General features: G+C 47.8%; 2 protein-coding genes across 2 annotated transcripts in view; both read left to right on the top strand.

Moving 5' to 3' along the window:
- LOC134845246 (adenomatous polyposis coli homolog) overlaps positions 1-13,501 on the top strand; it is a 320,464-nt gene that overhangs the window by 240,734 nt on the left and 66,229 nt on the right. The gene's annotated exons all lie outside the window — the stretch shown is intronic.
- Positions 6,644-7,834, top strand: LOC134844884 (uncharacterized). Its single transcript, XM_063861705.1, has one exon. It carries the CDS (start codon positions 6,644-6,646, stop codon positions 7,832-7,834), a length of 1,191 nt encoding a protein of 396 aa, XP_063717775.1.

Raw genomic sequence — 13,501 nt, 5'->3', positions numbered from 1 at the left:
CTGGAGGATCTGGAGTGTAGACAGGAGTTGGAGAGGCCCTGGGGCTCAAGCACGTGTCACACGAGGATTTGAGCCGACACCATTGCGTGGATTGGTTGAAGGCCCACGAAACGCATTTCTTGAGAGCAAGAATGATAGAGACGGCTGATCTGACTGGGATCACCATGAAATCAGTCATGGGATCGATCAATTACAGACCTCTCAAGTTGCTGGGGAGTCCGGGACTAATCGTGGAGCCCCCCCCCCCCCCCCAAGCATCGAACAAGTATTGCCAGAGTCAGATTGGCAACTCCCGCGCAGCAAGAGTGCTCATTGATCCAGCGGCCGCAAGGGTGATCATCGTGGCGGCATCGGATTTCGAGGGAACGTCTCCCAAGTTGTTCTGGCCGGAAACTCTGGTATACTCGCTGTCAGGTGCAGAGTTGAACCAGATGTTGACCCTGGTGGTAGCGATGAAGTCAGAGATGCCCTGTGAACCAGAGCTACTGCTGTTCGCAGGAATGAACGATCACCTGCATGCGGCTGGACTTCTAGAGCAGTTGAAAGGCGACAAGCCTGTGCCAAAGAAAATCTGGGAGGCTATCCAGACGTTGTTTGCCGCGATGAACGAGGTGCAGGAAAATGTCAGTTCTCGATTTGGACCTAAGACGAGAGTGGTATTTACGACGTCCCCTGGATACACGAGCATGCCTCCTGCTCTGCAGTTTGTGTATGCCATTTTGGTCCTAATAGCCAAAGGGAACGCATGGCGGATTCTGATGGCAGCTCCCAATCGGGAGCTGGAACCCACGAGCTTGAGACTTCGGAAGTCGGAACTGGCAGCGGCGTGGGCGGACGTGTCCCACGCATTGAGGGGATTCTATGAATTGGCAGACATCCTCATTGTATTGGATGAGGTCCTCTTACTTGAGATCTCGAATCTCGCCAGGCAACTGAAGTTCAGTCCGGTACTAGGGGATGACCACCCAATAATAAGTCACCTGACAGCCAGCCTATGGTTCCGAGGTATAGACTTGACCATCACGAGCTCCACCAGCAAATCGAGGGGACCAAGTAACGAAAGAAAGAGTGTGGCTGCGGCCGAAAAACAATTGGAAGCGATGGTATATCGACTAACACAAGAGAGAGGCAGGTGGCCGTTTCTAACACAAAGATTAGAGAATGCTACGGACAAGACGAGGGAAAGTGCCCCACCTCTCGTGAAACAGATCTGGGAATTTCTTGAGGAAAAATTTGAGGTAGCCGAGAGTAGGGAGATGACGGTGGGTAGACCATTTTCGGGGCCTTTGTGCAAGAGCTATTGAGTATGCCCATAAGCCTCTTGCTGGCCCTATACTTGGTTTACCCAAGGTACCTGTTTAACATGGGTCCAGCGTACATGTTCAGTCGGGTGTAGAGACACTTCGGATTGATGGGTATCTGACACTGGTGCTCCTGACTCATGGCGAACTGGTGTCGTTTCATCGGTTGATGAAATATGGGGAGCCCCTGTCGATGGGAAAGACCCACTCAAGTATAGACACCTTCTCGTAAAAGTGCGCTGCATGACTGAAGAAGTTGCTGGTGGAGTATCTTCTGATGCAAAACCGACACATGGCCGGTGAGGAAAAGAATCCAAAGACGAGAGATGAATAGAGGGAGGCGAATGGTGGTATCCCTCTTCTGACCGATCTATGTCTGGCGATGAGATCTGACACAGTGGGAATGATCAGGGGACTAGAGGAGGTCGTAACTTGTATTTACGGACCAGCGGTTACGTACGCCTTTCCGGACCCTTTAGTGGCGGCATACCGCAATTCAGTGGTACACGTGAGCTTAATAAGCGTGTTGGATGGGACGTCGTTGAACTGGTGTCGACAAGAGGTGATGAGGGCACGAATGAATGATACAGCGCTCTTTGGGAAGGTGAAAGATCCCGAGTTGGTAGTGTTTAACTTCCGGGGGTAACTGCAATGCAGGATGGGGGGAAAGCGTGAAGGCCCCATTGAGACTTATCCCAAGTTCTGGAATCTGAATCCCCTAACGGCGGACGGACAAGAGATCCTGAGAATCCCCGCGTGGAAAAAGAGCTTCGAGTTGGTAAAAAGGGAGCTAGAGGCGACACTAGAGAAGGAAATCTTGCCCGCAACCAATCCTGAGTTCCCAACAGTCAGGAGAATGACCCTGGGGATGAATAGCTACGGTAGAAAGAGCTACGGTAGAAAGGCAGCAAAAGGAGTTCACCGATGGCTGGGATCCCTTGTTCATTGGGTATACAGCAGCGGTCTACTTCCATACTTGTGATATCAAGATAAACTCATGGACGACTCAAGCGAAAAAAATGAGAGGCTCAATGCCTCCAAAATTCGAGGTTCGGGACATCTTGAGAACACTCGATCAAGCGAATCTAGAGAATATGTTGCCGGTGTGGGACGACGGGAGAATGATCGTGAGAGAAGGACACATTGAGTTGAACGACGAGATGAAATTTGCCACACGAAAGTACCGGGCGCCCTACGGGTGGAGATGAAGCAGGAGGAGAAAGAGCTGGACGCGGCGGGTTCCTTATATGCAGTTCTTACGGAACACAAGAAGCCGAATCCAGCAACACCCTCACCGCTGTCAGTGGGCACCCCTGGAGATAAGGGGAGCGGTCCCGTAGAAAACAGATTTAGGGACATACTTGAGAAAAGGCCAGCCGACTCAGTGAAGCAGGAGAGGAATTGGAAATGGGTGATACGCCAGAGCCGAAACCAGCTGAGGAGGATATCACCGCTCAGGAACTGTTGCAGAACCTAAGCGGTGAAGATTGAGTGGACACGGCCACGCCACCTCTGACATCATCCCCTCGGAAGAACGTGGAATTACCCTTGACCTGCGAAACTTCCAACATGGGAATGATACTCTTGAGTACAGAAGAGAGTAAGAAGAACACTTTCGGAGGGAATAAGATCATAATCTTGGGGACTCTGAATGAGAAGGCATGGAGGGAATTCTTGAGTGAATTTAATCAGAAGATGGAAAGTGAGATCAAACTAGAATACTTCAAAGAAGAGCTGTGGAGCACAGTGGTGAAATTTGGGGAACCTGTCTTGATGGGCACCGGGCTGGATGAGAGAGCAAGAAAGGAGCTACTGAACAAGATGGTCAAATTGGGAGAGACGCAACATAAAACCGGGAATGATGAATGTACAGACATCTCTACTCAGAAACAAAAAATGATGATAAAATGATTAAAGTTAAAGGGAAGGATAGACTTAAGACTAGTAATATGATTTAAAATATTAATATCCTTAAGGCTCGAGAAGGGGGAGGCAAGAGTCGGGAAGGTTGGACCGGGACAAAGAGGTCGAATCGGTGATGATAGTGACGACGCCCCCAAGCAAAGGTATGAAGTCTTGAAAGGGGAAACGGGAGGTAGAGGAGTTGACCAGCCCGTCGGTGGATGCTGTCTCTGAGAAGAACTTGAGGGAGACTGCCCCCATGATTCTAGCGCGGTGGAAGACTGCAGCCTACAAGAGTAGCTCCGAACCAAGGAAGCTAGCCGAAGTGGTGAAGGAGATAGGGGTCTCGACAAGTCTGGCAACGGAAGAAGCTTTCAAACCTCAGAAGACAGGCTCGAGAAAGGGCTCGACGAATGGTTAAACGTGGGAAGTGGATGTTGGCAAAGAATGGATCTCGTTCGAATATCAGGATATTGGCAAACAAGTGACCAGCGACCCTCTTGAGAAGAATGCGGTAAGGAATACGGCTCGACCTTGGTGGTTGGCCCTAGAGACGATGCAGGAATTAGAGGACTGTCTGAAGAAGCTCGATCGTGGGGTGTCCCGCAAGCGTCGCAATTGGGCTACTCAACAAAAAGCCGAGGTCAACAAACTGGAGTTGGGAAGTCAGCTAAAGCGAACTTGGCAGAGCCTGTTGCGAGATTATTTTGAGGCGGCGATGAGAACACCTTCATCAGCATTGCCTCTAATGGCGAATCCCTTCGTCAGAATCGCGGGACAACTGATGTTCGCAAGGAGCTTAGTGGGAATAGAGTTGGAGGTCTTGACTTCATGTGACAAATTGAAGTTAGGCAATAAAAATCTGGAGGTCTATTAGCTGCTGGTACAAAACGTCGCGAGGGACATCTCCGGTCTGAGTCTGGCGAGAAGAAAAGATGCCACTTGTTTCTTGAGGTGGATAATGTCCGTAATGACTAATAGTACCGTCCAAGCGTGTCATCAGAAGGCCATGGGGAGCAAAACCATGGAGAGAAGAGTCTCCACCGTCATACTGAACGTGTACCAGAGTACGGGGATCGAGAAGGAAGATGACTCGAAGCAATCCCTAGAGAATTATGGGAAACTTGACGAAATAAGAAGATTGCACAACAAGAAATTTGAAGAGGGGTATGATGTGCATTGTAACTTGGCCTTGGCTGAGGATTACTCGAGACCCAACAAACGGGGAGAGTACCAATATGTGTCTGGAGTGATGGGGATAGCGTACAACCCTTTCTTGAATTCAGAGGCCGGGAGCGCTCACAGGAATCACGAGGTGACGGAGCTATTGAAGTTTTGGACAGAGAAGATAATCGTAATCGATTCAATGGAGAGGGAGAAACCGAGCCCAGGCCCGCTACTAGAGGCGACACCCAAGGTGATAAGCGTACCGCGCTCGAGCAAGAGAGTGGAATTGAGAATGGGGAATGGAAATAGCACGATGACTACGAATTTGGGAACGGTTTGGAAATTGCTGTGACCCTCCTGGTGTCCACATCCCCATGCGAGCTGGATTGAGGAAGTCACAGAACGAGTGAGGCTAACACCAACAAAAGATGAGGACCTAGGAACTTTGGACGTCATACACAAATTGATCCTACCACAGAGTAAAGAGTCAGGCGAAGCAACGAGTAAGCTAGGATCAGTAAAGAAGTTGGAACCTGGCAGCTGTCTTGACTTGACGTGCGGAGGCGGAGAGCACACCTGTGAGGGACGATCATGTGTCAGAATACAATCTTTCCAGAGAGAAGACCTAGTCCCTTGGTTTGGCGACATTACAGAAAGAGAGAAGAGCAAGGTGCAGATAGTGGACGAGTGCTATACGAACACTACACTGAATATAGCAACGGCGCTGGGGTTCTTCTCTAGAATTTGTAGTCTGCAATCACTTGAGATGCTGGAGTCTGAACACCATTTGGTGACTGCGTTAAGCATGGAGTCGTGGCCGGGGGCGTTGCAAACCACCCAGAAACATATCAGAGGGTGGAAGATTGGTCTAGAGGCGGAGATGAAATTTCCCGTGAGCGAAGCTTATGGTCTGCCTGTAATTGCAAAGTCCTTGGTGGGATCAGTAATGGCCAACCTATGTGGGAGCCACTATCCATTGCACATGGCAATGGTGGAGGTGTCCAGCCAAACGATACTAGTGGACAAGGCCTTCTCGGTACCCAAGTGCGTACGATTGGCTCGAATGTCGCATCATTCACATAGGCTGTTGAGGAAGATCCTGGGAACGGTGTCAAGGGCACAAAAAGATGACTTGAGTGAAATCTGGTGGGAAAAACTCTTGGGCTTAGAAGACTAAAACAGGAGTGATTTCGAGAGACAGAATGCCATCGGGAAGCCGATGAATAGTGTCCCAGCGCAGGAGGAAAATGATATGACGCACGAGAAAATGAAATGATGGAACTAGAGCCTCTGCTGGAAGCCTCGGGAGAACGCAATCTCCGAAGCATAGAGATTACACATGGGGAACGCCCATGCCATTGCTTGGCACAGACAGTGTGGTACCCGGAGCACTCAAACCTCTGTTTAGTGTGGGATGTGGAAGAGATTCGTTCGATCGGATTACCAGATCACAGACAAAAGGTGACACTGTTGGTGGTGAGCACGATGCTGGCTTTGCGATGGATCGAAGAAAAAGTGACGAAATATCGGGAGTCGAAGACACCAACGGCAGAATAAATATACGCTATAGATTACAGCAGGAGACTTGAGTTGTTTGAGACTGCATACAAGGTATTTGCCATACCAATGGAAATCAGGCACGTATGGAGCCGCATAAGGTTCTTTCCGTGGTTTCGAGCGACCTTAACATCTTGGTTGTATATGATGACGAAAGACCACATGAAAAAACATTATCGGCAGTTCCTGGCGGAGATAGGACCGGAAGCCTTCAAGAGACCGCTGTTGACCCATCGAAATGCGATCACGACAGGTTGGAAAAGAGTCGGTAGGGTGTCTAGAGACAATACCAAAGCGAGAGAGTCGATACTGGAGGAGGACTTGGCGAAGAACGTGAGCTTGAGCCTGCACAATTCCTTTTGCTTGAACAGGGAATTGAAAGTGAAAGGTTTACCAAATCAGGCAATGAGATTGCAGGAGCAGAAGGAGTTGATGCGATCCTTCGAGCAATTGAAAGCATGGGAAGAGATCGTGATCAACTCTTATGATGAGGAAGCGCTGCTAAGAGAGATCACGGTGTCAAATTCATCGGGCCCTAGTACTTCGAAGGCTAGGAATACGAAGTGAGCAGGGAGCTCATTGTGGGTCTCTTGAGTCTTGAGAGGGAAAGGAGGGGGCTCGAGTGTGAACTCGGATGAAATCCGAGGTCACGAAAAAGAAATTTTAACGAAACAAAGTATTGTTATTAATATGCTATAATTATTATGTAAATCAAAATGACAGACGAGTGCAACGAGAACGCAATGAAGCTGTTCGAGAAAGCGGGAAATCTAGCCTGTGGTTTCAAAGCGAAACGGAACTTGAGCCCGTGGCTAGATATTCACCTGGAAGAGATCGACAACTTTCAGAACCTTATCTCTCGACTTACCCAGGAAATGAACAACAACATCCTGACAGCGAGAGAAGAACGGAAGACGGTCAGGAAAGACTACAAAAAAGCAAAGAAATGGTGGGAAGAAGAGTGGTGGATGGAAATTGTCGAAGACGCGAGGAAGGCAGAACTCCAAGGCGACATCGAGACGCTGTACAAGACACTGAAGCGTATTGGAATCAGAGACAGCTGCACCTTTGAGCACGAAACCTTCAGCCCCGAAGAGTTCCGAAGTCACTTTATGAAAGTATCAGAGAACAGATACGAAAGAGGACAAGACGAGATCGTTAAGACTCTGGAAGAGATCCCCGAGCGCACCGACCAGACAGCACTGGAAGCGGCCATTGAACTGGAGAGAGTGGTCACGTGGAGGGAGTTTGAAACGGAGTTGGCCAAGATGAGGGATGGAGCACCAGGGAACGACGGAGTTCGGATGCTAGCAGTAAAGGTGGCCAGCAAACCAATTAAGCAGCAGCTCCACAGGATGATTGTGCGGTTGATAGACATGAAGCCGGAGGACTGGCCAGAAGAAATAAAGGAAGGCTGGGTCATTCCCCTGCACAAGAAAGGTCCCAAGAACGACCTGAGCAACTACTGTGGAGTGTGCCTGTTACCACTGGCAAGCAGACTGATCGCACGGATCTTCGCGACGAGACTCCGGACATGGGAAGAAACCATTGGCGTTCTGGATGAGAACCAGAACGGCTTCCGTGATGGAAGGTCTACGGCTGACTCAACGCAGATCATTATCCGGATGGAAGAAGAAACAAGAAGAGTGTACGGGATGACAGACGAGTGCAACGAGAACCGGCCAGGGGCTGTCCTCCAAGACATCACCAAGGCTTACCCTCGCACCAACAAACCCCTTCTGTGGGGTATGTTAGCCAGATTTGGCATGACGGACAAGGTGCTCGACCTGCTGAAAGGTCTCCATGAAGAAACGCGATACCGGGTGAAAGGAAAGGAAGGTCTCAGCGATGATTGGGCCCCCGCCAAGGACTCAGAGAGGGTCCGCAACATCACCTATCCTTTTTAACGTATACCATGCCGAAGCAATTAGAAGAGCTGAAAGAGAACGGAGAAAGGAGGCGGCGGAGAGAGGCCAAAAGTACGGTCTCACCTGGAGGTGGACACCAGGAGGCAGCCTCCCACCGAGAGAAGCGCCCAGAGCATTGCGTAGCAGCAACAAGTGTAATTTCATCCTGGAGGACTCGTTTTTCGCAGACGACATCTCTCTACTTGGTTGGATCGAAGAGCTCGTCACAGGGAAAGAGGTGATCAAGAAGAAAATGATGGAGTTTGAAGAGAAATGCCACGACGGCAAAGAAGAGTCCATCACTTTTGCAACAACCAGCGCCCAGAAGACTAGAATGCTGGGAATCCTCATCGGGAAACGAGAAGACCGAGGAGCCAGGATCAAGAGAGGGTACTACGCGTGGAGCAGAGTGAAGCAATGGCTCTGGAATTCGAGCCTCTCCAAGCGCACCAGAGCATTGGTGGTCCAAGCCGTAGTGGAGTCCACTCTCCTGTTCGACTGTAGCGTTAGAGCATGGACACCGACCGACATCCAGAAGTTCCAGAGCATTGCAGACAGAGCCTACAGGTTTGTGTGGAACAATGGAAAACCTCTCACACTGATCAGGATGCAGAATGAAGGAGTCAACAGCTACGAGATCCGCAGACAGCTGAACATTGAATCGATAAGGACCAAGATCGAGTGCAGAGCATTAGAGCGAATGGGCCACGTTCTCAGAATGGATGAGAGGATTGTCGGATGAGAGGGTTGTGAAGAAAGCCGTCCTCGGATCCTGGGACATGGAGAGGGCACGCAGAGGGAACTCGCGAGGCAACACCATCCAGTACTGGCGCAGACTGCTGAAAGAAGCGGGACATGAAGACGACAACAGCGAGAACCTCACCAACGGCCGGAAACGATGGAAGAAGACCGTTACAGATCGCAGGACGTTCCTCAAAAACTGGGAGACGCAAATGTGCAACTGGCACAGAGGATTGGAAAAACCGGCCCGCTCACAATGGAATCGAGAGAGAATAAGTGACAGCGGTTGGCCTTGCCGCTGGGAGGGATGCGACAAGAAGTGCGCATCAAAAGGAGGACGGACGAATCACGAGAGAAAAGCACACAGAAGGGAGTCAGTGGACTACAAGTGTCCAAAGTGCAACGACAGTTTTTCGGACCAGGCTGCTCTGACGAACCACTTCAAGGCGTGCCAAGGAGGTCAGGGGGGGTTCTGTCCGAAGTGTCAGAAGTCCCTGTCGTTGAGCAACATGGCAAGAGACCGGAGGACCTGTCGAGGAGAGCACCCGACAGCCCCAGAAGTAACCAACACCATTATCACAGGACGATTCGCCGGAACGAGAGCCAGAATCCAATGCGAAGAATGCGGTACTTGGGTGACAAAAAACAACATTTCAAGACACAGGATCACATGTCCTGGAAACTGGGAATCAAGGCCCCCTCATGGGGCGTAAATGACAAAAGAAGAAGAAGACGGTGTCAAATTCATCGGGCCCTAGCACTTCGAAGGCTAGGAATACGAAGTGGAGCAGGGAGCTCAATGTGGGTTTCCTGAGTCTTGAGAGGGAAAGGAGGGGGCTCGAGTGTAAACTCGGATGAAATCCGAGGTCACGAAAAAGAAATTTTAACGAAACAAAGTATTGTTATCAATATGCTATAATTATTATGTAAATCAAAATGTTGAATGAAAATTTCCTGATTGGATAGGACAAAAGAAATTTTAATCATAAGCTTCAAAAGAGGAGATTTAAGGTGCAGGTTTATGAAAATGTGCCAGTCGGTCATATTTGGAAGTTTGACTTTGAGGAACACGAAATACGTAATTTTGGGAGGAATTTTAATTTTTCAAAGTTTCGAATGGAGCCTGTCATGCTCAACTTTCTCGCGAAAACTGAAAATCTCAGAATTAGAAGATGAAAACATCCGAATTACAATCGCGGAAAGTACCTAAAAAAGCAGCGGGAAATTGCTATTCTCAATTTCCAGATACAAAATAAACGCGAGTAGAGCCTGAATTATTCGAACCGAACTAGAGTGAACCCTCAGTGGAAAGGTGGACAACTGGGGTGTCCCAATGGTTCAGACTAAAACTTTTTTTACTAGAGTCAAAACTCATTTCCCTTATTGAAATTAATTAGTATTAAACTTCTCAAGTTATCATACTTAATTCTCGAGTTGCTCATTAATTTAGTTACCTCTAATTCTCAAGTGTGCCGACATGTGAGTCCTCAATTTAGTTTTCTTGAGTGTGTTTTATGATTGTTATGTTGAGATAATGAGAGTTTTAGGTTGATCCATCTGAAATGGATCAAATTTCCACTGTCTAAAAAAGTAATTGTGCGGATTGTTCCGACCCTGTTTTTAACGGCGTTCGTGTATTTTGGGTATTTTGAGACCTAAGTATGGGGACGTTCTTATTTTCTAGAGTGGGGGGTATTTTGGTAGTGGCCTTTAAGCTGTAATGGGTTTTTAGTCTCATGTCGCAAGCGAACCGAATTCGCTCCGACCATTTTGAGGTAGAAAAACACGAGAGATAGTGTCCCTGACTCTTGAGCCAATGGTTATAGGGCCTATTCTTCTTAAGCCTCAAATGTGACCGAAGTAGGCGACTGTTACATAGTGTTTTTATGGCGCTCCTGGGTGTTTTTACGACATCATGACCACGGAGTCGAACCCACTTGACGCAGCTCCGGGCTACATGCCCATTCTAGAGTACCGGTGGTACGGTTCAGCGGGAACGTGTAAACCTTCCGGTTGTACGGTGATAGCTTTTTAAGAACTCGAGAAAACTTCTTGGTACGCTCTCCGAACGAGGCTTAGCTAACCGAGTAAAGGGGGGTAACTAGGGTGGACGAAAAAACGAGCAAAAGACAAAAAGCGAAACAAAAACCGAAAAAGAACAGAAAAAGGAACAAAAACTAAAAAAAAATGACAGTGACTTTGACACCAATTTAGTTGGATCAAACCTTTATATTAATTAAATAGTGTACGCATACTGTTTTTCTTATAAGACCGATCGTTTCGATCATTTCAGCAATCTGAAAGGTGCCCGAGTGTGGGGCGTTGTGAAGGGTTTTCAGATAGCTTGCAACTTAGCTGGACCCTTAGGAGACTTGTCTGGAACAGGTGGCCAGCCGAGTGGGAGAGTGGTTCACAGGGACTTAGCTGGACCATTAGGAGACTTGACTGGAACAGGTGACCAGTCGAATGGGAAAGTGGCTCACAGGGACTTAGCTGGAGATAAGAGTGGTGCTGGTGATCAGCTGCAGGATAAGTCTAAGAAACAACCAGCACGGCCAGAGCAACTAGAGAAGACGGGGGTGTTCTCAAGTTGGTCAAACGGGTATCGTTAAAATCCACATTACATTATAGGAGATAAGTGTAAAACTGGATAAGCGGAACCCCATTGTTTTGAGGAAGTTTTTACTCAAGCAGGCCTGGAAACAGGTCTACGGTTTTCTCTCGAGAGGTTTAGCACCCGGCGCTTAAGGGAATTTTCGGCTTAAGAGGGGGCTAAAGAGGGGGGAGGTTAGAAGGGAGGCTGGATAGGCTAGAGGTTGGTCGTTGTAAAGTGTAAAAAGGGGGGACACATTAGAGTAACTAATTGATCGGCGTCATCGATTTAGTTACATTAGATTCTTACACTCGTCGGTTATAAGAAGCGGATATCCGAACCCTGGTCGGATCGGGAGGGGGGAACGGACATAGACAGTTTTTGTGATACCCCATAAGATCGCTAGAAGGGGGGAGGAGAACGCGTGGCAATCAGGTACCAGACATTTTTTTTTGTTGTTGTTCAGAGAAAGGGCTGACACAAGTCACCTTTGAATTTTAGGTGGGTAATTTTTTTTTTCGCTTTTATCGATATTCATTTTTTATTTTTTCTCTCTGTTAAATTTTTATCGCTTTTGGAGAAGAAAGTTTTAATCGGTTTTGGACAAACAGGTGATCACAAGACACCTCGAACAAGTTGGGTTTCAACTTGCGGCAAAACATTAAAAGGAAATAAATACAAGGGGATTGGTGATTTTTATTTTTGTCCAGTAAGGTTGGTTTTTTTTGGGGAAAGTTTTTACTAGAGCTCGAGTGGTGGTACAAGGTACAGTGGTTCAAGGCAGTCTTAGGACAGGCAGTCTTGGGACAGGCAGTCTTGGGACAGGCAGTCTTGGGACAGGCAGTCTTGGGACAGTCAGTCTTGGGACAGGCAGTCTTGGGAAAGGCAGTCTTGGGACAGGCAGTCTTGGGACAGGCAGTCTTGGGACAGGCAGTCTTGGGACAGGCAGTCTTGGGACAGGCAGTCTTGTGACAGGACCAGAAAGTCTTGGGACAGTACCAGAAAGTCTTGGGCCAGTACCAGAAAGTCTTGGGACAGTAACGGAAAGTCTTGGGACAGTACCAGAAAGTCTTGGGACAGTACCAGAAAGTCTTGGGACAGTACCAGAAAGTCTTGGGACAGTACCAGAAAGTCTTGGAACAGTACCAGAAAGTCTTGGGACAGTACCAGAAAGTCTTGGGACAGTACATAGAAGTGTTGGGACAGTACATAGAAGTGTTGGGACAGTACAAAGAAGTGGTGTGACGGTACTAAAGGGTCTTAAGACAGGTCAAAATAACTAAATCAAAAGCAATAGGACTAGTCGGAACGATAAATCGCGATAGATCGGATTCTATTGGGATCACGAATTAGTAAAATTTTAATAAATCTTAAAGGGAATAGGAACGTTGTTTTTCTTTATTATTATATTTATCATAAAAAAATTTTTTTATTCTTAGATTAGGATTTTGTAAATAGTAATATTGTAAATAGAAATAAATTTGAATAAAAATCATGAGACGGAGCCGGGTACCGATAGCTGAAAAAAGAGCTACGAGTCAAAGACAAAATGTAACTCGTCGCAACGGAAAGTGACATCGGTTGACCCAAGAATGACAAGAAAGAACTTTTCAGTGAGCATGGTCAACACAAGAAGTTCAAAAGAGAAGACGAAAGAGTGCGCGGAAGGGAAACAAACGGAACCCGCCATTGAGATTGACCTAGAAACACCAGACCAGAGTGTTGATGAGGTGGAGAAGAAGACGACGGAGTCGACACCGATGCCGAATGCAGAGGGAAAAAAATCAAAAGTCGATGGAATTCTCGCCGATAGACACTGTGGAAGACACAACGGGCAACACGCCAGAAACAGTAAAGGACGAGTCTCAAGTAAAAAGAACGTCATTTACAGAAAGGATAGCAATGATGGTCGGGATGAAATCAAGAGACATAGTGACGGAAGAACCGAAAGCCGAGAAAGGCAAAACATTTGGAACAGTTTCCACGATAACGACAGAGGCCAACCAAGACGACGACCAGGTTAAACAGAGGGCAGCAGCCAACAATACGGCAAAAGCTGACCATGAAACAACAACTTCTCTTGAGCTGGGCGATTTGATAGGGAGGTGATAAAGAATGAATTAAGATACAGCAAACACGAGTACCTGGACAACTATTTCAATCTAGCGAGGGGCGACAGAAGAAAAGCTTCAGCAGATGTCAGACAAGGTAGAGGCCACTGATGGAGAGCGAGATAAGAACATTAAAAAAGACATGCAAGAGATGAAGCAACGGTATGACGCTGTGAACAGCCAGTTAGGGAGCCTAGAAACGAGAATGGATACAATGAGAAG

Source organism: Symsagittifera roscoffensis, chromosome 4 (assembly GCF_963678635.1).
Source record: "Symsagittifera roscoffensis chromosome 4, txSymRosc1.1, whole genome shotgun sequence".
Classification (NCBI taxonomy): Eukaryota; Metazoa; Xenacoelomorpha; order Acoela; family Convolutidae; genus Symsagittifera; species Symsagittifera roscoffensis.
This window is presented reverse-complemented; position numbering and strand designations above follow the sequence as displayed.